Here is a 22,487-nt window from a genome sequence, read left to right as displayed (position 1 = left end):
TCATACTTGATTGGGAGGGATGCTGAGGGGTTGGGCTGACATCACCCTGAATGGAAGGCGAGAAGGTGGGTCTCCCTGAGTGTGGCTCAGAGCAGGGGCGTGTTCTCAGAGCCCTCCGGGGAGCCCCAGGTCCTGGCGCGCCCCGTGGCATCCCGCTGGCGCGCCCCGTGGCATCCCGCTGGCCCCTGCACAGCGGCTGAGGCTCCATGTTGCGCCAGGACCTCTTTGCTTCGGTTGGTCTGGAACTTCACTTCTACTTTATTTCAGATCTCCAGTCTCCCACGCCCGTTCAGAGACTTAATAATGTGACCTAGAATTTTGCATATCCCGGTTTCAACTACGCTCATACCGTAGCAGATTCTCTGTTTCTTAGGACCAGGGCTGTCCGTTCTGTGTGTCTCTGTGTGCACTGGAGGTCGCGGTGCCCACAGACTCTCGGTGTGTTTGGTGTGTACGTCCCTTCCTTCCGCTGATGGGCCGTCTGTACGGGCTGAGCTCTGGGGCCTCGCTGATGACCTGCCTTCCCCGAGTGGGGCACGCCTGTCCACTCCGTTTCAGCTCAGGGCCCGTCTCTTGTGTAAAACCTTCTCTGGCTGTTGAGACCAGGGACATCTGCTCCAGTGACATGATTCAGGAACCTGCCCTTAGCACTAGTGCCAGTCCCCACGGTGTCCTTGCCAGTCGTTGGCACTTTACAGGTGCCGTGACTGAGGCTCAGGGAGATCCACTGTGCCATTTGTCCAAGATCATAGAACTAGTAACTCTGTAGTTTAAGAATCAGCGTAACTCATACCTACCCTTACCCTGTGAAATGCGGTTGGCCATGCTGCTTCCCGATGGAGCCTAGAAAGAGGGATTGGAGAACTGGGGAGGCTGAGTGGGCGGGAGCCAGTTACTGAGGTACAGGAAACAGGAGGGAAGGCGAACTCGCAGCGTCTCTGCAGTCCCGGCTCAGGTGCGGGGCGGTTCTGCCGTCCACAGCTGCAATGCGGCGTCTCCTCCTCCCCAAGGAACCGTATGCTTGTCTGTTGGATTTGGTTTGGCTCCGGAAGGGGCGGGGTGGGAATGTTACCCACCATCGTACACTCCTTTAGAGGGGTTTGTGCTGAGGGTGAGGGAAGATCGTCTGTAGGCCACAGTGTGAAGCCCGGGACGGAGGTCCGAGCTCCTCGCAGAGAGACGGTTGCCCTCTGCGTGCACAGCGTTGGGAGTTCAGCCAGCAAGGACCTGGGTGCCATCCCTTGCCATCCACGGAGTGTCAGAAAGAGGTGGACGGGCGCCCGGATGGCTTACTCAGTGGGTGTCCAACTCTGTCTCAGCTCAGGTCTTGATCACGGGGCTGTAGGTTCAGGCCCCATGTCGGGCTCTGCACCCCAAAAGAGAGGTTCAGGATGTCACAGAAGGAAAACTCTGGGGGAAATTCAGATAAAACGGCATCTGTGCCATTTCCCATAGATGACGGTTTACAGGAAAAACTTTTGATTACTTTTGTAGAACTTCTCATTAAAATGACTTCTCATATTAAGACCCAAACACAAGCATCGGGCAGGCAGGGTGTGCGCAGGCCCTTTCGGGTGGCCGTGTCCCCAAGGAGCGCCGCAGGCCTGGGCCTGGCCCGGCCGGGGCCCGAGCACGACCCTCACAGCTCCCACAGGATAGTCGACGCGCAGTAGGCGGCACGCGGCCCAATGGGGGTCCTGCCCCATCACAGCCTCACGTTCGCCCGGTTCCCCTCACACATCTCCCTGCAGCGAGGGGAGGCCTGGCGGGACTGTGCGGTCAGGAGCGAGCCCGCGTGAGGCTCCTGCTGCCCGGCCAGCCTCGTGCTTGGCCGTGGCGCCCCTTCTCGACGCTCTTGACCATCCGCAGGGTCCGGGGGCTCCGGTTCGGTTTCCTTGTGTGACAGTGCGGGTCACGGTCGCCTTCTCGTGCACTCGACGGTCTGAAACAGCAGACGGCTCTTCCACTTGAATCCGAGTGGACCTTGGTGACAAAACCGTCGCTGCTTGGTTAGCAATGAAGTGAGCTGAAAATAACCGGTATCCATTACCGTACAGACCACGTCTGTAATTCTCAAAGTGGCAGGCCTGATGCGGTTTTGTCCATAAGTCACGTTACTGGGAAGTACTTTACTCATCGACCAGACGTCTAAGTTTTAAAATTCTCTAAGAACATTACTCAAAAGTGGGGGTAATTATGATTACTCTGTCAACTTACTGCTTGACGTTTGAGCTTCTAGAGATTCTTAACATTGAAAAGCAAGTTGTACGAACGCTTGACCGAGATACAGGACGCATGTAATCCTAGGCTTCTGCTTCCTGTGTGGCATTAGTCTTGGTCGAAGACACGTTTTCCTTGATCGTTTTCGCTATAAAAACAGAACTCGCCTGTGCTGTGGTTTTCCTTGAAGGTTACCCGCATTCTCTTGTTCACCAGCCTTGAGGGTAGGTGCCGTCTGCCCGGCATACTCCACCGACACTTGTTGGTGACACAGTAGTTCGTGAAACAGGTTCTTGCTGCTCGGTGACAGAAGCAGCGGTTTCCGGAGCGGTGCCCACGCTGTTGGAGAGAGCCCCTCGGGAGAACCCGGCGGTGCTGCTTGGGTGTCCAGTCCGCCCCAGGCCCAGCGGCACCCTGCGAGCTCCGGAACACTTCCTGTGCGCCCCCGACCAGGGCGGTCCTTGTGCCTGGGGTAGCGGAGGCCGACGTTTTCCGAAATAATGTGACCAGAGTCCACAGGAGAAAGTCCTGTTCCTCTTCAGCGTTTGGCCTCCGAGCCTGCAGAGCCAGCCGCGCCGGCCCCACAGGGAGCGCCCGCCCACCCTGTGCCCCCCCGCCCACCTGCCTCCGCCCCTGCGCACGGAGCCTCTCCCTTTCCTGCCCTCGTTCCGGGGGCCTGCCTGGCCACCGGCGCCTGAGTCACAGACGAGTCTAGGGAGATGCTGTTTTCCCTCCCGCAGACCCACACGCCTCCGGCTTCTCATCCCGCGGCCGCTCTGGGCGCCTCACCGCAGCCCCACAGCAAGCACACGCCGCGCCGCAGAGTCGCGCACACACACAAGCAGGGTGACCCGTGCTCATGCCCACCCCAGGCTTCACAGCCGGCCCGCCCCATGGCGCCCGGTGGCCCAGCTGGCCCAGGACCAGGCCGCCCGTGAGGCCAAGTGGCTGCGGTGTCCACGCGGTGCTGTCCCGCAGCGTCTGTCCTCCCTGATGGCGTGGCGGCCGGCCGGAGCGGGACGGTAAGGAGCCAAGACGCGCCAAGGTGCTGGTTTACAAGGTCCGTGCGCCTGCCAGTTAGAACTCTTCTTTCTCGCCCAGAGCTCTGAGGGTCTCTGAGGTGGGAGCTCACTGTGACTAGATTTCTCCTCGGACTCCCCTACAGACTCGACTCTCCCCGCTGACTCGGACTCCTCCGCGCTTCCTCTCCAGGGTGCGTTTCCTAGTGGGTAGACCCGTACGATTGCCGTTTTGGTCAAAACGGTCGACTGTCAGCAGCTTCCCCCCGTTGTGCAGGTGCCCCACATAGCACATCTGCTGTCCTCGCGACAAAATCGAATTAGCCACAGATTTTTTTCTAGAATTGGAAGCATGTCTGCATGGCCTTAGGTCTTTTAGCGAGAGGCAAGCTGGAGCTCTTACGGACGAAGGTGGGAGCAGGGCCGGCAGCCAGTGCCGCGGGGGCCGCAGGGGAGCCCCTTGTGCAGGCGTGTGTTGCTCCGATGGTGAAACCTGGGCTCTGCACTGCGCTTGCCCCGCCGACTCTGATCCCACCTCCTGCCGCTCTGCCCCAGTGCACCCCTGCTCGGGCCACGCCACCGTCTGAGGCCCCAGGGAGGTCCCTGCCCTGGCTCAGAAGCCTGGCGTTCTGAGGGGCCCAATCCTCCTCCCAGCATGTCATCGTCGCAGGGACGTGTCCTGTTCTCATGAAATGAGCAGAGGAAGGTCTCGATGCATTGCAAGTACCTGTTCGAGTGGGACGTCACCTGATGCCCTCAGCGCACGCACCATCTGTCCTGTGTGAGCAGGGCCACTTCCGCACACCCCCTTTCTCCTCCGGAGTTTGCCTCCACATGCTCCGCTGGGGGACCGGGAGGGCCCACGTACCGTTGCTTACGAACGTGGTGTGGGGCCTAGAAGGTTTGTTGGCTTAAGTGTCAACAAATCCATTTATTTTAAAGTCTGAAATCTAGTATTTCCTACTTAGTTCACATGAGGCTAAAGATAACGACGTGTGTAGGGAAAGCATGAGCTTGGATGTGTCGCGTGGGTTTGGGCCCCACTAACACCTCTGATGGGTTTTCCTCGACAGTTTGCGTGTGAACTTGGACATGGGCAAAGCCACGTACGGCTGGATGATCATGAAGGACGAGAGCATCCCCGGCACGGTCGTGCGGACCAGCACCATCCCCGAGGAGCTGGGGCGCCTGGTATACTTGCTCACGGACAAAACAGGTACCGCGGCTGCCTCACGCTGCCTTTGTGTGCACTCACCAGCGTCCAGTGCAGGCCACCCCGGGACGTGCGCGTGCGTGCGTGTGTGCGTGTGTGTGTGCACGTGGAGCGGTGCAGCGAAGTCGCTCCGACTCGGGTTCTCCTGACTCTGCTGACACCGGCACACGGCCAGCCCCCACCGTCCGGTAAGCACCGTGTCGCCACAGTTCGCACAACGTCGGATCTTACAGCTGTAAATGACGCACGTGTGCATTTTAATTCTCTGCTGCCCCCTTGTTGGATTCACTGCGGCTCCTGAGAGCAGACGCCGCTTGCCTGCGTGTTAAAGGACGAGGCCTCTGCGCCGGTGCAGGGGTGGAGCGAGACGTGTGCGCGTTTGGTGTTGCACAGTAGCGCTCGCCTGGAGGGCCTCACTGGCTCCCCACCCTCAGGTCCGTGACAAATTTTGTTTGTCCTTATTTCATTTTTCACTTGTTTCATGAGTGAATCCTTGTCGATCCGTAACATTCTGAGTAAAACCAAACCAGTGAACGTCCTAGCAACAGGCTGGAGCCTCCCTGACTTCTTCATCCGTGGCTTAAATGCCTGCTGATTCGTGGGCACCGGGGTGGCTCGGTCCGTTGCGTGTCGACGCTGGATTTCAGCTCAGGTCATGATCGCAGGGTCGTGAGGTTGAGCCCCGTGTCCGCTCAGCATGGGGTCTGGCTCTGCTCGTCCCTTTCTCACGTGTGCTCCCTCTCAGGTGAGCAGATGCGTCTTGAAGAGCACTTCCTGGCGACGTGTGGTGAGCTACACCTGAGAGAGTTTGTGTGACGGGAGGAGATGGGTCTCCGTGCAGTTCAACGTTATTTTTAATGAAGTGCTAGAAAAGCGTCACCACCGTCGGGAAACAAGTCCAACGACACTGTCACTTCACATGTTTCCCTCTGGCCGTTGCCGTACGACAAAAATCGCCACAAGCTCTGCGCCCGAGAGAAGGGGCGCGGATTCGCAGACGAAGAACGAACCGAGGCGATCACCTGCTGAGAGTCCGAGCCGGCCAAGCGGCAGGTCCCGGGTCAGAACCACAGGGCGGCTCCCTGCGTGTCGCGCAGCCCGAAAGGCAGAGGCCCCACTCACGGTGGCGCGAGGCGTGTGAGACGTGGGCATAGACGTGAGGGGAGGGAAGCGCGCGTGAGATGATCGGACCTGACGGAAGCGTGAGAGAGGACGTGAGCCACCGGAGGGACGGACCGCGGGCCCCGCACGACGATGCGGGTTTGCCCAGAGCCTGCCGTCATGATGAAGTGATGTACTACAGTTTACCCAGTATCCAGTTGCTGGTAGCATTTTGTTTTGTTTTTTGTTTTAATTTAAAGTGAGTTTTTAAAATTTCATTGACGTAATCTCGATTGCTGATGTGGGGTTTGAACCCACAACCCCGAGATCAGGTGTCATGCGCTCCACCGACGGAGCCAGCCGGGCACCCCAGCGGCATTTGGCTGTGGTCGGGGTTGGTCACTGTGGCACGTTGGGGACTGTCCGTGTCCCCACGAGGTGGTGAGGTGATGCTCCTGAGCCGGGAGAAGTCTGAAATTAGTGGGGGGCTCGGACTCGGGCAGGTAGACCGTGAAAACGCCTTCAGGTTTCTCCCTTCCCAGCCTCACTGAGCCGACAGGAAAAGATTCAGAGAAAAACCGTCTGACAGCGCGGGCGACAGCAGAAGCGCCTCCACAGAGGCAGGTTATTTCTGGGGCAGGTGGGACTGTTCTGTGGAGAAGCTGGAGCCAAGCAAACCCGAACTCCAAACAGTTCCTCAGGTGACCCCAGAGAAGAGAGTCCTGGAGAATCGGGGAGCCCAGCTGCACCGGCCTGCGCTCAGCAGCCCGGACCGTGGGCGCCAGCAGCGGGCGACGAGCGGAGGCGCGCAGCATGAGCAAGCCCGCCGCACCCGGGAGCGCACGAGTGCGCGCTCGCTCTGAAGCCCGGAGGAGCCCTGAGGAGAGCCCCGGGTCACAGGGTCTCCGTCACGCCTCTGAAGTCAGGGTCAGGATTAAACCGTGTTTCCACCCAGCAGCAACCGTGCAGGCACTTACTTCCAAAAAGGCCATTTAGAGTCGCAGCGAAATGTGTCATCGTTGGACGTAAGTGCACGCGGAATGTGCGTGAGGCTGTGCGAACGCGCGTCTTCCGGTTTGAGGACCTGCAGCTTTGCTGAGTGACGGGATGGCATCTCCGTGCGGCACCCCGCGTGGACAGGTCCCCCCTGAGGCGCACACCGCCCAGGACCTTGTCTGCCCCGTCTCTGGCAGTGTTCGCCGGCGGCCTCGGCCCATGGGGCCCCTCCCCGGCTCCCGTACGGGCGCGTCCGAGCGGGAGACCAACACACGGACGTTCACGGCATCGTCTCAGACAACGCGACCCGACAGAACGTAACATCAGAAACGCGATTATCAGTCCAACACGTCAGTCGCGGAACGGTCCGTGACGATGTCACAGTTTGATGTGGAGCCACAATGTCTGGGGCTGTCCCGCCTCGGAGGCCTGTGCCGCCTTCCTGCCCCCATTCAGGCTGCGCGGCGCGCTTGTCTGCGAGCAGGCGCCGTCGGCCGTCCTGTGTGCACCGGACGGCCACCGGACGGCCACTGAAGTCTGCACGTAACACGCCCGTGTGACGCCTGCTCTCACGTCATTTCACAAACAGGAGGTGTAGATCGCTGAGCGCACAGTGCCCGTGAGGACAGGTCTGTCTCCTGTCCCCGTGTCTCTCGGTGTGCGATGCCAGTGAGGGAGGGAGGACTCGTGACGTTATTTCTCCAGAGAATGCCGCCTTTGCATTTTGCACTTTAAGTGGTGATGGGACCATCCTCCTCTAGCTCCCCCGCGTCTCTCTGAATTCTGGGTTCCATCAGGGATGGGGAGAGTGGTTTTGCCCAGAGTCATAAAGTAAAGCCCATTTTCTCCATGTCTCACTCTGCTGTTTCAACAAAGCAAAAATAATCTGGGTTTCTGAGATTTAAAAAGAATTACAGAAAATTAATATAAAATATGTGAGTGAGAGAAAATCTTACGCATTTCTTTTTCCAAAAGGCCTTTTTGTGCCAGAGGTCATTGGAGGGACCTCCTGTCACCACTTCCTAGTGTTGGAGCCACATGGAGTCTTAAATGTTTTTAGTATTTTTAAAAATTTTTGGCCTAGAACTTTTTCAGAACCTTTCTCAGTAAAATCACAAGGTGAACGCTGCTTCCCGAGCGCGCCCGGGCACCCCGCACCATGACAGGCCTGTGTGTCCTCGGCCTGGGCTGTGCGGCGGCGGGCACCGTGTCTGCGGGTCGGCTGCCGCCTCCCAAGGAGCACTCCGGAGGGCGTGTTGGCGGGGTGGCTGTAAAGGCCACACTGGCCGAGTCCCGAGTGAAGGACATCGAGGACGAGTTGCGTAGTTGTCAGGAGGACTCAGTGCCGTCCTGCTAACGACTGTCAGAACCAGCTTCTCGCGCAGTCAGACGGAGCCAGCACGCCCGGGCTGAGCCCCCACCTCTGAGCAGCGTGTGGCCTCGAGCAAATCCCCGAGCCCCCGAGCGGCCGTGGGTGGTCCCGGGAGGCCCGCGTGGCCGGTGCTTCACAGTAGGCCGTGATGGCCACGCTCGCGCTCAACTGCCCTCCGCCGGGAGGGGCCCGGTGCAGCCGTGGATCCGGGGCCCACTGGGAAGCGTCGTCTCCTAGGAACTGCGCTCACTGTGCTCTCGCTTTTATTCCTTATTTTTGTCACGTGAAGAATCCGGTCCTCTGCTGTCCCCCAGGGTGCCCCTCCACGGTTGGTCAGGGTTCGGCAGTCTCCGTGGTGGGCTCCACGTCACGGAGGGTATGCCCGTGGGTGGGGTAGAGGGGAGAGAACTCGGGGCGGGAGACCGTCGGCAGACGCCACCTGCTGCAGCGGTTACGGACGAGCCGTTGGGTGGGGAGCCTTCCACGGAGGGCAGAACCGTGAGGCGGCCCTTGGTGGGATGGTGACCAGGCTGTGCCCCACCAGTGCGCTCTCTGGCAGGAAGCGTCCATCACGCTGCCTCGCGCTTGCCCAGCAGAAGAGAAGATGAGGTGTGCGTGCCGGCATAGAGTTCCCTTCTCGTGCACAAGAGAGCAGTGTGGTGTGATCAGGTTTGTTGGGTGCAGGTTTCCGGGAAGATCTGAAGTTAATGACGTCGCAGTAGTGACACGTGTGTGGCCAGCGGTGCGTGAGACGTGAGTCGTTCCCCCGACAAGAGCAGACATCTGTTGGCTACGGGGCCCAGAGTGGTGGACGCTGACCAGGACCGTGGACGCGCTGCGACGGTGTGCGGGGACAGGCCGTCTGTCCCGGGTCGGCGGGGGAGCCTGCTGCTCGCACAGGCCGCCCGTGACAACGACATGCTTGGAGAGCCGGACTGCGGAGAACTCATGAATTTTAAAACTGAACTCCGCAGCCTGTAACAGGAGCCATGCATTCCTTTGTCAGGGATGTTTATGTTCTCGCAGAACAAAGTGTGCCGGACCACACCCTGGAGCAGCAGGGTGTTCAGGGCACGCACTGTGACTGTCGTGCCCTTTCCTGGGCTCTGCCCAGCCGTTTGCTCCCGGGTTGCGACGGCCTCTGAGGCCTCCCCCTCTGCACCGGGACGTGCTGTGTCCGCGGCGGCACATCTCTCCCGGGGTGAGCTGCGGCGGGCTCTGGGGTCTTGTGCGTGGGGGACGCAGCTGCTCCTGCCTGAGCACAGCAGCTGGGCCTCGGGTGCGGACACGCTCGCAGGGTCGGGCTGGTGTAGCCCTTGACCGGGGCATGCGCTTGGTGTGTGCGGGGCCGTTCACACTGCAGAGACACTTGACGCAGGCAGTGGCTGAACAGACGCCCGTCGTACGGGAATCGCCGCCTTCTGAGAAAGCCTCCTTTACAGCACGTGGAGCGCAGGGCTCCAAACTGAGCGGCGGCCGCACTCGGAAGACTCCTCGCGCACCCCACAGCTGTGTTTCCGTTCCTCATTCCTTCCCTGTACAGCCCGTGGCTTTGTGTTCGGGGCACCGTCGATCCCACGGGACCCTCACCAGGGGAGGGTCCCCACCGGACCCCCCGCACAGGAGTCCGCGGTCGGCCACAGGCAGAGTTCCCTTCGCGTCCTGGCGGCCTCCGCGCCCAGGCTCCTACAGTGCGGGGGCCGCTGCCTTGGCCGCCTGCCAGGAATGGTGCATCGGAAAGCGTGGCCGCTGCGTCTCCAGCGCCGTTGCCTCTGCCTGCCTGTGGCTCTTCCGTGGCCGCCCCGAGAGGGTGCCTGCGGGATTTTCTCGTCAGAGACGGATCTCCTCTCTGCCAGCTTTGCTCCCTGCTCCGGAGCACGCGGCTTTGTTAAGGAGCCGTGGCATTTTCTTTCTGCAGGAATCAAACACGCCTCTTGTCCAAAGACCTTTCCTGTCTGTCCCTGGCGCGCTTGTAGTGGCCAGGTCGCTGAGAAGACGTCTGGTGGCGTCTGCCTGCCCGCGTTAGCCCTTCCCCTTCACGAAGCTTCCCACTTGGGGCATACTAACGGTTGTTGCATTAAGATGACAAAAATTGTACAACCTGTCAACTGCTTGAAATCATGAAAATTGTTTAAGGCTTGAAAAATAATTTTGCATTACGGACTCTTTCAGTAACTGGTTTAACCTTCGACGTCCCTGCTGTACAAGCAGCGTGGAGAGCCTCAGACTGGCCCTGACTTTCCTGCTCAGCGTTCTGCAGGGTCTGCTGAAATACGAACATCGTTAAAACGTAGAAGATGCTCCCAGGACTCATCCCAGTGTGTTAAGATGTGATACGCGCCCCTGCGTAAAGGCGTGTCCCCACGGATGCTTCAGTATCTTTAATCTGGCCAGACGCACGCGCACAAGGAGAGAGCCAGAAATTTCACTGTTTATTTGATGAAGTGGTTGTCGTTTGTTGGAACGTGGCTGTTACAACCTCCATAAAACATGATGTTCAGCAACTAGGATGATGGTACCAGGCACAGCACTTGACGCGGACAGCAGGCCGCCTCAGCAGGGCCCAGCGCTGGGCACAGCCGCCGCAGCACCGTCGGTGCGGTCGGCGCTCCCTCCCAAAGCCACCTGGTGCACAGCAGTGGTCCCCTTGCTTCCCTGCCCTTGCTCGGCCCTGGTCAACCTCGTGCCTCAGTAGGTCCGCCTGTGCTAACTTCTGCCGTGTGGCCTTCTGTGTCTGGCTTCGTTCACTCAGTGGACACTTTCCGGGTTCGCCCACATCATCGCAGGTCTCAGTACCTCACTGCCTTCTATCGTGGGTGATACTCCTGCGTGTGAATAGACCACATTTCATTTATCCGTCTCTCCATTGAAGGACATTAATGTGGTTTCTGCCCTTTCTCTGTGAGGATCAGTGCTGCTGTGAGCAAGGTTTTAGCCAGGGGGGTAGGCAAGAAGAAGAGGCGTCCACACTAAAGGGGCGTGACTCTAGTTGTGTGCGACACGGTCTTTATACGGAACATACTAAGGAGTCCTCTAGAAATCGGTTAGAATCAGTAACTGAATTTAGAAAGGTTTAAGATGCAAAATGAGTGTACCCAAAGGCGTTGTATTTCCTAACACTAGCAACAGACTATCCGAAAGTAGAATTGTAAACATAATTCCATTTACAACGGCACCAAAAAATCAATCAGTATTAATAATGTTAAGATGGCCATAAGACTCTACACAATTCCTCTCCACACCCCAGCAGCCTTCTTCGCTGATCCTGAAATTCCTGTGGAAATGCAGAAGGGCCCCAAAGTGGTGTAAATCATCTTGGGAAAGGACCAGACGGGAGGACCCCACCGTTCCTCACCCCAGAACCTGCTGCTCGGCCACAGGAATCAAGACGGGACGGTGCTGGTGTGAGGACCTTGAGCTCGAGAGCGTGGCCTTCAGAGTCCAGACGTCAGTCCGTATCTGTACCCTCAGACAAGGCTCCCAACAAGGGCGCCAAGACGGTGGGCTGGGAGGACCTAAAGCTGAGCACGGCCGACTGGTTTCCTGCAAGGGGCCACTGTGCTCACTGGGGGAGGACCAGCCTCTTCAACGGACGCAGTGAGAGCAGGATGTCCACGGGCACAAGAGCGAAGGGGGACCCTGCCTCACGCCACCAAGAAAACTGGCTCCAGATGGGTCACAGACCTAAGTGGAAGACCTAAAATGATCATTTTTTTAAACTGCTGAGTTTTCAGAAGCCCCTCTAAGTGTGTTTTCTGTTTCATTCTCTTTGGCTCCATTAAGCACCAGAATGAAGAACTTTGAGGTATCTACCTCAGTATAAAGCTTTATAAACAAAACCCCAAGTAATAAAAAGTAAATAAATGTGAGCATAACCAGAAAGAGTAGCTAGGGTTTGGATTTAAGTTACTTTCAATTATTTCCAACCGAATTGTTAAATGGGGCAGCGCATTCACCGTGTGAGCGCAGGCCTGCATGTGTCTGCGGTAGCTCTGTGGCCTCCCATGGTTCCGAGGGCTCCACTGTGGCAAGTTCTCCGACGGCAGCAGGAAGCAAACAGAGCGTCGGAGGTGGAGTTTTCATCTCAGAACTGCAGACGCCGTCACCAGGCAGACGGAGGACAAGGAGCTAAAGCCGCGTGTCAGAGCAGCCATCAGCCCGCAGCCCCAGATTCGCTGTCTGGAGGCTGTGGACGGAGCAGCGGTCCCGACGCGCCTTTGCTTTTGGAAAATACTTGCCGTCCGCATGGAGTATTGCATTTGGGAACGCCAGTGTCGGTCCCCAGGAGTCCGGGAGCAGCATGCGCCGAGGTGAGCCCTTCCCCGTGGGCCTGACGCCGCCCTCCGGCCGTGCTGGGTCCGTGGGCGCGGGCCCTGACCGCCAGCACGGGAAGAGGCGGCCCTGCCAGGGCACGGAGAGTCTGCAGAGCCCAGAGGCACGCCGGCAGCCACATCCAGTGGCTGAATCAGGTGCCGAGGCATATTTTGGTAAAACGATACCATCACTCGGTGCCGTACTTGATGCCGTATGGGAGCCCGCGAACCTTCCAGAGTCACCTCCGGTCTCACAGGTGGGCAGCAGAGGTCGATGGCCTGACGGGGTCCGCCTGTGTGTGAAGCACAGAGGCGTGCCCGGCGCACGCGCCCGTTCGTCTGTCTTCGGGAAGGCGACCCAGCGGGCTCCCTTGGGGGCTCGCTGGAACGCTGCGTGCGACACTGTAGCTGGGGGACGTGGTCTCCTCGTCATAGTTTGCTCTGACATCCTTTTATAGGCCTCCGTCGCACCGACTGGGTGGCTTTGTGGCAAACATGCATTCGCCCCCGTCCGCATGCTGTCTGGGTTTTGTGAGTGCGGCGCGCCCTCGCCGTCACCCGGACAGGCTGGCCGTGGCTCGGGCCAGCTTTCCCGCACGTTGCGTCACGTGGACCTGCTTGGTGGACGGCAGAGTCGTGCTGCCTTCTTCGGAACAGCAGCCGTGGAGTCTTTCCTTTCTCCGCGACGAGTGGGAAGTGGGAAAGTGGCGCAGACACCGCGCGTGAAGTAGACGTAGTTCTCATACACACGGCGCAGTTGATGTGATCACGGAAATGCGTTTGGAAAGAGCGAGGTCAAGCAGCCCTCAGTGAGCTCGGTCTGTGCAGGGTCTTGGCCCTGGTCCCGTCAACAGTGGGTTTACATTCCCGTTAATGCTCCGAAGCTGATCCTTCCCTTCCGCACCCTCCGCACATTGCTTGGAACCAGCGTTGCAGAGCTGGGGCGCTCTCCCCGGCTCTCCCCGGGGGATGAGGGGCTGTGACTTGGGCATTGGGATGTCTTTTTATAACTTTATTTTATTTTCTCAGTGTTCCAGAATTCATTGTTTTGGGTTTTTTTTTTTTTAAGATTTTATTTATTTATTTGACAGAGATCACAAGCAGGCAGAGAGGCAGGCAGAGGGAGAGGAGGGGAAGCAGGCTTCCTGCTGAGCAGAGAGCCCGATGCGGGACTCCATCCCAGGACCCTGGGATCATGACCTGAGCGGAAGGCAGAGGCTTTAACCCACTGAGCCACCCAGGCACCCCCAGAATTCATTGTTTATGCAGCACACCCAGTGCTCCATGCAATCCGTGCCCTCCTTAATACCCACCACCAGGCTCACCCATTACCCCCACCCTCCTCCCCTCCAGAACCCTCAGTTTGTTTCTCAGAGTCCACAGTCTCTCATGGTTCGTCTCCCCCTCCAATTTCCCCCAACTCCCTTCTCCTCTCCATCTCCCTATGTCCTCGGTGTTATTCCTTATGCTCCACAAGTAAGTGAAACCATATGATAATTGACTCTCTCTGCTTGACTTATTTCACTCAGCATCATCTCCTCCAGTCCCGTCCATGCTGACACAAAAGTTGGGGATTCATCCTTTCTGATGGAGGCATAATACTCCATAGTGTATATGGACCACGTCTTCCTTATCCACTCGTCCGTTGAAGGGCATCTTGGTTCCTTCCACAGTTTGGCGACCGTGGCCATTGCTGCTCTGAACACTGGGGTACAGATGGCCCTTCTTTTCACTCCATCTGTATGTTTGGGGTAAATACCCAGTAGTGCAATGGCAGGGTGGTAGGGAAGCTCTGTTCCTAGTTTCTTCAGGAAGCCCCACGCTGTTCTCCGGAGCAGCAGCACCAGCTGGCACTCCCACCAGCAGTGTAAGCGGCTCCTGTGGAAAGGGATTCTTGCTCCTCTCTGTGTCTCCGGCGCTTGGTGCACGATCGCGTGTTTTCTCTGCCGCACCTGCACCAGCCGCATGGTTGCACGCACGTTCACAGACACATGCGGCATGCGGTTCCTCAGTGCGTGTGACAGGCCTTGCACCAGGCCCGTCGGCCTCAAAAACCCAACACGTAGTGATGCTTTCGAAGGAGCTTTTTGTCAACTGCGTGACTGAATTCCAAGTTTATCAGAAAGCCTGGGAATGTGAGAATTGACAGTGTGGCTCAAGCCACACGGCCTCAGTTGCCGCGCGAGCTGATGTGGCAGGAAGGTGCCCGGCAAGGATGGTGAAGAGACGTCCTTCCCATCCTGTGGACTTGACGTTTCGTGTCGATGGCGGGAGTTGCTGACGGTGTTGGAGGGAGGGAGGAGAATGAAGGCTCCTTATTATGGGAAGGTGGCTCCAGTCAGAAGGTCAAAAGCCATTCTCAAGGCTTACAAGTCAGGATGAGCCGTGAGGTCCCTAGGGTCCACACAGCAGCAGGAAAGCCCGTGTCACACTTGTGCGGCTGGCTTGGGGACGTCTGAAGGTTGCTGGGAGACAGGAAGTGAAGAAGGGGTAGGGAGGATGATGGGGGGCGGCGTGTGGGGCAGCCCCTGTCACCCACCTCCGCCTGCGCACCTGTGGACGTCCCTGCCAGCCTTGCTCGGTGTTTCACAGCAGGAGGCGGCCGCGCCCGTCAGGCAGTCGGGTGGCAGTCCTGCAGGGGCAGGTGCTGCTGGTCAGAGGCGTGCGGGCCGCGGGGCAGACCGGGAGGCTGAGCCTGTGCGTCCATGGGGTAGAACAGCGCTCCCGGAGGGAGACTGGGCAGAGCTGGGCGCTACAAGCTCTGGGAAAGGTGAGGCCTTGGACCCTAGAAGGTCTGCGAAGCCAGAGAACCCTAACTATGGCCCCGGCACAGCAGGCCCACAGACCAGTGGGACAGAATCCAGAGCCCAGGAGAAAACCCCGCACATAAATGGGCAGCTAACGTAGGACAGGGGCAAGAGTAGACCGTCTCCTCAGCCCTTGGTGCTGGGAGCACTGGACAGCTGTGTGCAGAGGAATGAATGGACCTTTGTCTCACACCACACACGATGGACAGGGAACTGAAGACAGAAACCACAGAAGTTCAAGATGAAAACTCTTTTTTTGACATTGGCCTTAGCAACATCTATTTCGATCTGTCTCCCCTGGGAGGGACTGAAAAGCTGAAGCAAACAGATGGGATTTCATCAGACCAAAAAGCCTCTGCGCAGCAGGGGAACCCACCAACAAAATGAAGAAGCAGCCTATCGAACGGAAGAAGATGCTTTCAAACCATCCGTCCTGTGAGGGGTTAACATCCAAAAACATGGGAAGAACTTAGACAACTTAGTACCGAACAGTTAAAATGCCCCCAATTTAAAAATTGATGGAGGATCTGAAAAGACATTTTTCCAAACAAGACCTGTTAGATCACCTACAAACGCATTGTTGATCGCGAGAGAAACGCAAATCGAACTACGGTGGCACGTCTCCTCACACTGGCCCCAGTGGCTCGTTCACCAGCACGGGAGCGGCAGGTGTTGGCCAGGGCGCAGAGAAAGGGGCAGCCGCGTGCACCGCAGGTGGGAGCGCAGACGGGTGCAACCGCTGTGGGGAGCAGCGCGGAGGGTCCTCAAGACGCTAGAAGTGGGGTTGCCCTGTGACCCAGCACTTGCACTTCCGGGTGTTATCCAAAGAAAACGAACACTCAGTCACAAAGGTACGCACCACCCCTGCATTCCCAGCAGCCTCGTCTACGTAGCCAAGATGTGGAAGCGGCGCCAGCCAGCGTCCGGAGAGGAGTGCACGCAGGAGAGCTGATAGGCACGCACCACTCGGCCATTGAGACGGAATCTGGCCGTTTGTGACAAGGAAGGACCTGGAGGGCACAATGCTTGGTGAAATGAGTCCGAGAACAAGTTGTGGAATCTAAATGACCACCAAACACTGGAGACACGGACGCAGAGAACGAGCGGGTGCTTGCCGGGGGGAGGGTCGGGGAAGGCGAGACGGAAGGGGACGCAGAGCTGCGAACCTCTGGTTATAAAGGGAGGGAGTCCTGGGGTGCAAAGCCCAGGGTGGGGAGTGTGGCCGGTCGTACTGCAGTGACGTGTGGGCGGCACAGGCAGGCGCTTGTCCCGGGGAGCACGCCGTAACCTACCAATAGCAGACCGCTGCTGCGTGCACCCGAAACGGACAGTGCACGTCGGTCGTACTCGGTTTCCCAGAAGAGAAACGCGCGAGGCGTCCATCCAGGCACGGCAGCTGCGCTGTGATGCGGTGGGTGCTCGCCCAGAGTGAGCTGGGCGCACGCCCGGTGCTGTGCCCACCGTCCCGCAGTGTGGCTGGCGAGTGGGGCGGGGGCCCTTTTCTTGGTAGGAACTGTGCAGGTGTCGTATTCTTATTTTTGACACACGTGTAAAATTGTTGGTACTAGAAAGGTTGAAAGAAGTATCATTATTTGTCGTAGTCGTATCTATAAACTGTCCATTACCACAGCCCACCGTAAATTGGAAGCTGCAGGTTTGGTGTGCGTCAGAGGGAAAAGTGTGTCCTGGAAGTTCTTTAATTATGTGAATCTGAGAAGTAAAATTTTTTTTATCATAATAATATGTTAAATGATTTTTCAGAACTGTTCATTTGGGCACACTTAACAGGTGAGCTTGGGGCTTGTTCTAACAGGAATGAACGTACAGTATCTTTTGATGATAACAGAACGACCATGTTCATTTCAAATCTTTGATGTAAATAATTTCTAGATCTTTCTTACTTCATTTGGAGGTTGAATTATTTTGTTTTTAAGATTTTATTTATTATTTGACAGACAGAGATCACAAGTAGACAGAGAGGCAGGCAGAGAGAGGAGGAAGCAGACTCCCTGCTGAGCAGAGAGCCCGATGTGGGACTCGATCCCAGGACTCTGGGATCATGACCTGAGCTGAAGGCAGAGGCTTAACCCACTGAGCCACCCAGGTGCCCCGGTTGAATTATTTTTAATTACATTCTTTAATATGACCTAGTATTTTAATTAATTCTGCTTTACTTCACGAGGATGACATAACCAGAAAACCCTTTTAAATTGTACTTTTTAACGTAATTTTGATTTCAGGAAACTTAGGTGCCATTTAATTGAGGTACTAAAAGGGCTGAATAGAATTCTGCAAAAAACAAAATTTATAAAACTGAGAAGCATCCCTGAGAAGAGCTGCTCTCTGAGATTCAGGAGACCCGGGTGTATGTACCGTGTCCGTTCTCGTAAGAAGGTTCGAGTCTCTGGAGCAGCTTCATGAAAGACGGGTTTCCTTTCCGTCGGAGTAGCCTCGGCGTCGTGGCGGGGCTCCGAGGCTGATGTGCTGTTGTGTTCTGGACACTACCGTGTGTGGAGTCAACGTAGACGTGACGATGCTTCGCACGAGGTCTCCTCGCCGTGTGCGCCGAAGAAAACAAGCTCGTTGACATTTACGGCTGTCTTGTGGCCGGGCGGACGGCCCAGCTTCCAACGGGCTGCGGATATGCTAGCTCGTGCCCACGTTGGGGCTGGGTCGGTCCGGGTGGCCTTTCTGCACGCTGTGAAGGAAGCTCAGCAGAGCCCAGGGTCACCACCCGCACGCCCGTCTCATTCCCACCCCCGACCCGCAGACACGCAGCTGTTCACGCGGCCGCAGGTGGCTTTACTCCTCTTGGACGCGGTAAACAAAGTTCCTCCTATGGTGTTACGTCAAGTGACACACGTCACAGTGTTCAGGGCTTTCAGGATCATGAAGGTGTGTGACATGGTGAGTCTGTGTGTCACTTTTAATGGTAATTCACCAGTTTTGAAATGTTAGCTTCTCCCTGCCTTTCACGGTGCTGCTTCACGGTTTGGCCGACCCAGGACCCCTCATAACGTTGACCTGTGTGTGCTCCTCCCCGTACCGCCTTCCTCACACGCAGGCGTGGAGGCCTTCCCTGTGCTCGCGCGCCTGTGTGCCTGGCCCACACGGCCTGGCCATCCCCAGGAGGGAGCCCCCCACCAGGCAGCTCCATGGTGGGAGCCCAGGGCACAAGGAAGTGCCCTCCTGCTCACTGACCTTCCCGTGGCTCCACGTGATGCACATGGAGGCTAAGGGTTCGATGCTTCCATTTCTGTCCAATGAAAGTAATTTTTCAAAATTGGGTTTTTTAAAAAACTGGTAGGCACACTGATTTGGGACTGATTGATGTCTTTCTCAGGCAGTGTCCTAGACTGTAATGACAAAGACAGTGACTCTGTTTCCCAGTTTCACGCCCGTCTCAGAACAGGCACAAGTGATATTCGCAGCAAACAGCGCGTCTGAACTGAGAGGCAGAGCCACCCTTCCCTCAGGAAGCCAGACCCCTCCACGCTTTTCCGGAGGGATCTGGGCGGGACGCGTGTCCTCCATGGGGAAGGACATTGCTAGCGGCTGGAACTACAGAGCAGAGCGTTCCCACTCCCGAGGGGCGCTCAGGTCTGAGAGCGTCGGCCCGTGAATGTCCGTTACAGGCCAGGGGTCCTGGTCCCGCAGATGACCTTACCTTCCTCTGTGGCATGGTCTTTGTCGCAGGAACCCTCACCCAGAACGAGATGGTGTTTAAGCGGCTGCACTTGGGGACCGTGTCCTATGGAGCGGACACGATGGACGAGATCCAGACCCACCTCAGGAACCCATACTCACAGGTGAGCCCGTTGGCGCTGGGGGCCGCCTGCAGGAGTGCCAGGTTCGGCGAGCCGGCCTGAGCCTGTCGCATCCGCTGATCTGGAAATCGGCCAACGTCTTTGTCCTAAAACACTCAGTTCTCTTTTATAAATCAGGAGACAGTTTTTGGACCAATCTTAAGTAAGCATTTCTGTTCTGTAAAATAATAGAAAAAGTATAATGACCTTAAACCATTTATTCATATTAAATAATTTTCTTAGTGAAATAGTGGGGAAAAAACCACTCGGTATAGGAAGTATTTTAAGGCTGTTAAGCAGAATACTGCATCACAGGTGTTTCTTACCAGTCCCTCTGTGTTTCTTCATAATTACTAAGACTTTCTCATATTTTTTTGCCTCTTCGATAAATGGAAGTAGACACACAGTGTCGTGAGCCGTAGTGTCCCTGTCATTCTGCCTCAGCAGCTGTCTGTGCACAGCGGCCCTCGTGCCCCCGTAGCCCTTCTGCTTCTTCTTTATCATCGTGAGGTGAAACTCCGACGTCCAGTGTTTGATCTGCAAGTACGTCGGCCGCTCTCTGAGGTGCAGGAGAGACACGGCCTCATAGCCACAGTGTTTGCTGGAGGCTTTGTAGGCCGTGTGCTCTGCAAGTGCCTCTGTGGCCCAGGACAGTCCTGACCTGGGGCGCAAGGGCCGTGTGTGCCCCGGTGACGTCCGTGGGGCCAGCGGATGCAGGCCACTTGGCAGAGTTCATCTGAGGCCACGCGGGTCCCGTAGCCTGTTCCCAGGGAGCGTCTGCGTTGCACTCATGTGAATTCACCGATTACGTAACCAAACCTCACAACCCCAGGGCCTCTGAGATGCTCGCGCACAAGGCTGCGGTTTGAATCCCGGGCCAGGTTCCACTTTCCTAGGCTGCTTCTCTGCCTCTCTGCTGGCCTCTTGTGGGGTTTGGTCACCCCAGTCATAACAGGCTAGTGTAGCTCAGGCACAGACACACAGCTTGCCCGCCCCCTGGGGACAGGGGCTTGCTGTGCCTGGACCACGGCTGCCCGAGGCTCCCATGGGCCGTCTGGCGGCGGTGCCCACAGAGGCCCTGTTATTCACGTCGTCCTTCTGACTTGACTTTCACAGCCGGGGCTGAGCCACACATGCCCTGAGCAGTTTCTGCTCTGACCAGATTCAGTGTAGTCTGCCTCGCGTTCAGCTTGTGCGGACCTTCTCTTCGGGAATGTTTCCCAGAACGGCGTATACTTTACTTTCCAAGATGCTGTCAGACGAAAAATATCTAATGGATACATGTTCATCGTATGTGATGATCACGTACACAGGCACACGTACGTGCACACGTACACTTAAAACCAAGCCCTTTCTTGGGGCGCCTGGGTGGCTCAGTGGGTTAAGCCTCTGCCTTCGGCTCAGGTCATGATCCCAGGGTCCTGGGATCGAGCCCCGCGTCGGGCGCTCTGCTCAGCAGGGAGCCTGCTTCCTCCTCTCTCTGCCTGCCTCTCTGCCTGCTTGTGATCTCTGTCTGTCAAATAAATAAACAAAATCTTTAAAAAAAAAAAAAAAACAAAAAAAAAAAACCAAGCCCTTTCTTAAGTTGGATGTCACTCAGTTCAGTACAGGGTACTCTGTAATCTAGAACATTTGTCAACAGAAGGAAAATCTAAAAAGGAGAAGGAATAAGACTTTCCTTCTCCTGGTAATCTAGGTCAAGGTCGAAACAGTACCAGGTAAAATCTGTTTTTAAAGAAATAAATTTACATTATCCATGAATATTTTAATAGTTCCCAATAAGCTATTTTACTAGAAAAATTAAAAGCAGAAAGGATGAGTCACTGTATAAAAACAGCGAATAGTTGATACTTGTTTCCATGGAGGAGGATTTTAAAAATCTTTTTTCTTAACTACTTGTTGGTTGGCTGGTTAGATAGTACTTTTTGGAAGATTGATTTCACTCCTGGGATTCTGTCTTTTTATTAAGATGATAATCGTCTACCAGGTCCTCTGCAGTGTAACAGATCTCCCAAATCTGGTGATATGTCCACACTGGAGGCATTTGGGGACGGAGGGCGTCTCTGGAATGGCATGTGTGTGGAATTAAGTCACACGGCCGCCAGTAACCCTGACTGAAGCCCTCTGCGGCGCCGCCGTAAGGGGAGACGAGCATGGGCGGCCGGGCCGGCTGGGGACCGCGGTGACGGGTCCGCCGTCAGAACCGCCGTGAGACGGCGCTGTCATCCCGTCCCCGCCAGTCACGGCTCAGCAGCCCTGCACGCCCTGTCCAGAAGCGAGCGCCTCGCCTGCTCGGGAGCGAGGGAGCCGAGGAGTGTCTGGCCCTCTGCAGCGCGGGGGTGGCGGCCGGACAGACACGGGACACACAGGACGTTGAGACTGGCTGTGGGGGCCGGCTCGCCCGGTGTGCGGCGCTCACGGCTGGGCTCTGACTCGGAGGCCGCCCCGGCGGGACTCCGTCGCTGCCTTAGCAGGACGCTCCAGGTGCGTCCGCTTCGGTGCAGCCCGGAGGCGGGGGGAGTGTGCGGCTCTGGTGCATCCTTCCGGGGAGGACAGGCAGGGCTCCTTGAGGGCTCAGCAGAGGTAGAGGAAGGCGCTGCGACCGTCAGGACTGCAGCGGCCGGTCCGGGGAGGGGACGCCCGGGAGGCGTCCGTGCAGGCCAGCGCGACACGGCCACAGGTGACAGCAGCGGCTCCGGGAGAGCTGCCCGTCTCCTGCCTCACGGACGCGCTTGTAAAAATCACACGTGCTCGTAACCCCAGTGGCAGCCGTGTTGTCCCTTCTGTACGTCCATATTTCCTCAGACGCAGCCTCCGGCCGGCGGACACACCAGCGCGACGCCACCCAGAAAAGCCCCATCTGCCGCTCCCAAAGTGAGGAAAAGCGTGAGTAGCCGAGTCCACGAAGCCGTGAAGGCCATCGCTCTGTGCCACAACGTGACCCCCGTGTACGAGCATCGAGCCGGCACGCCCGCCGAGGCCGAGGACCAGGACTTCAGCGACGGGAACCGCACCTACCAGGCCGCCAGCCCTGACGAGGTCAGTCGGGGCCTTTCAGAGAATCTCAAAAACCAAACTCCGACCGAGGCACGAGGTTTCATTCTGGGAGGGTGAGTGTGAGGGGCGCTTTGTTACCGCTTCGGATGGCGCCTGAGCTCCAGCCCAGAAGGCCTCAGCGGCTCTCTAGGATCCGTGCATTTGGGCCTGCTGTGTCCGCATATCCCAGAAAGTCCGAGAGTGAGTTACTGGGAGACAGAGGAGAAAAATCAGAGCTTGAGCGATTTCATAAACGGATTTGTGACCGAGTCAGATCTTAGTGAAGCTGCTGGGGCCGCGTTGTCCCCTCATCGTCCCGTCTTCTTGGCTCCACATGAATCGTGAGGTTTGCGTGTTAAATTTACCGGTTGGTTTGTTTGGGGCTTTTGCCAGAATTGAGCTACAGCATATTTATTTCAAAAGAGAGTTGGGTGGCTCAGTGGGTTGAGCCTCTGCCTTCGGCTCAGGTCATGATCTCAGGGTCCTGGGGTGAAGCCCCGCATCGGGCTCTCTGCTCAGCGGGGAGCCTGCTTCCTCCTCTCTCTGCCTGCCTCTCTGCCTACTTGTGATCTCTGTCTGTCAAATAAATAAAATCTTTTAAAAA

The 22,487-nt window shown here is 57.0% G+C and overlaps 1 protein-coding gene across 5 annotated transcripts in view; it reads left to right on the top strand.

Moving 5' to 3' along the window:
* Positions 1-22,487, top strand: part of LOC111154218 (ATPase phospholipid transporting 9B (putative)) — a 227,591-nt gene that overhangs the window by 160,908 nt on the left and 44,196 nt on the right. For all 5 annotated transcript variants that reach the window (XM_022513694.1, XM_022513693.1, XM_022513696.1 and 2 more), the window contains 3 exons: positions 4,313-4,455; positions 18,738-18,850; positions 21,653-21,886. In XM_022513694.1, the coding sequence (XP_022369402.1) occupies positions 4,313-4,455; positions 18,738-18,850; positions 21,653-21,886 (490 nt within the window). The remainder of the gene's footprint in view (positions 1-4,312; positions 4,456-18,737; positions 18,851-21,652; positions 21,887-22,487) is intronic.

This window comes from Enhydra lutris, unplaced genomic scaffold (genome assembly GCF_002288905.1).
Source record: "Enhydra lutris kenyoni isolate GAN:26980312 unplaced genomic scaffold, ASM228890v2 scaffoldscaffold36, whole genome shotgun sequence".
NCBI lineage: Eukaryota > Metazoa > Chordata > Mammalia > Carnivora > Mustelidae > Enhydra > Enhydra lutris.
This window is presented reverse-complemented; position numbering and strand designations above follow the sequence as displayed.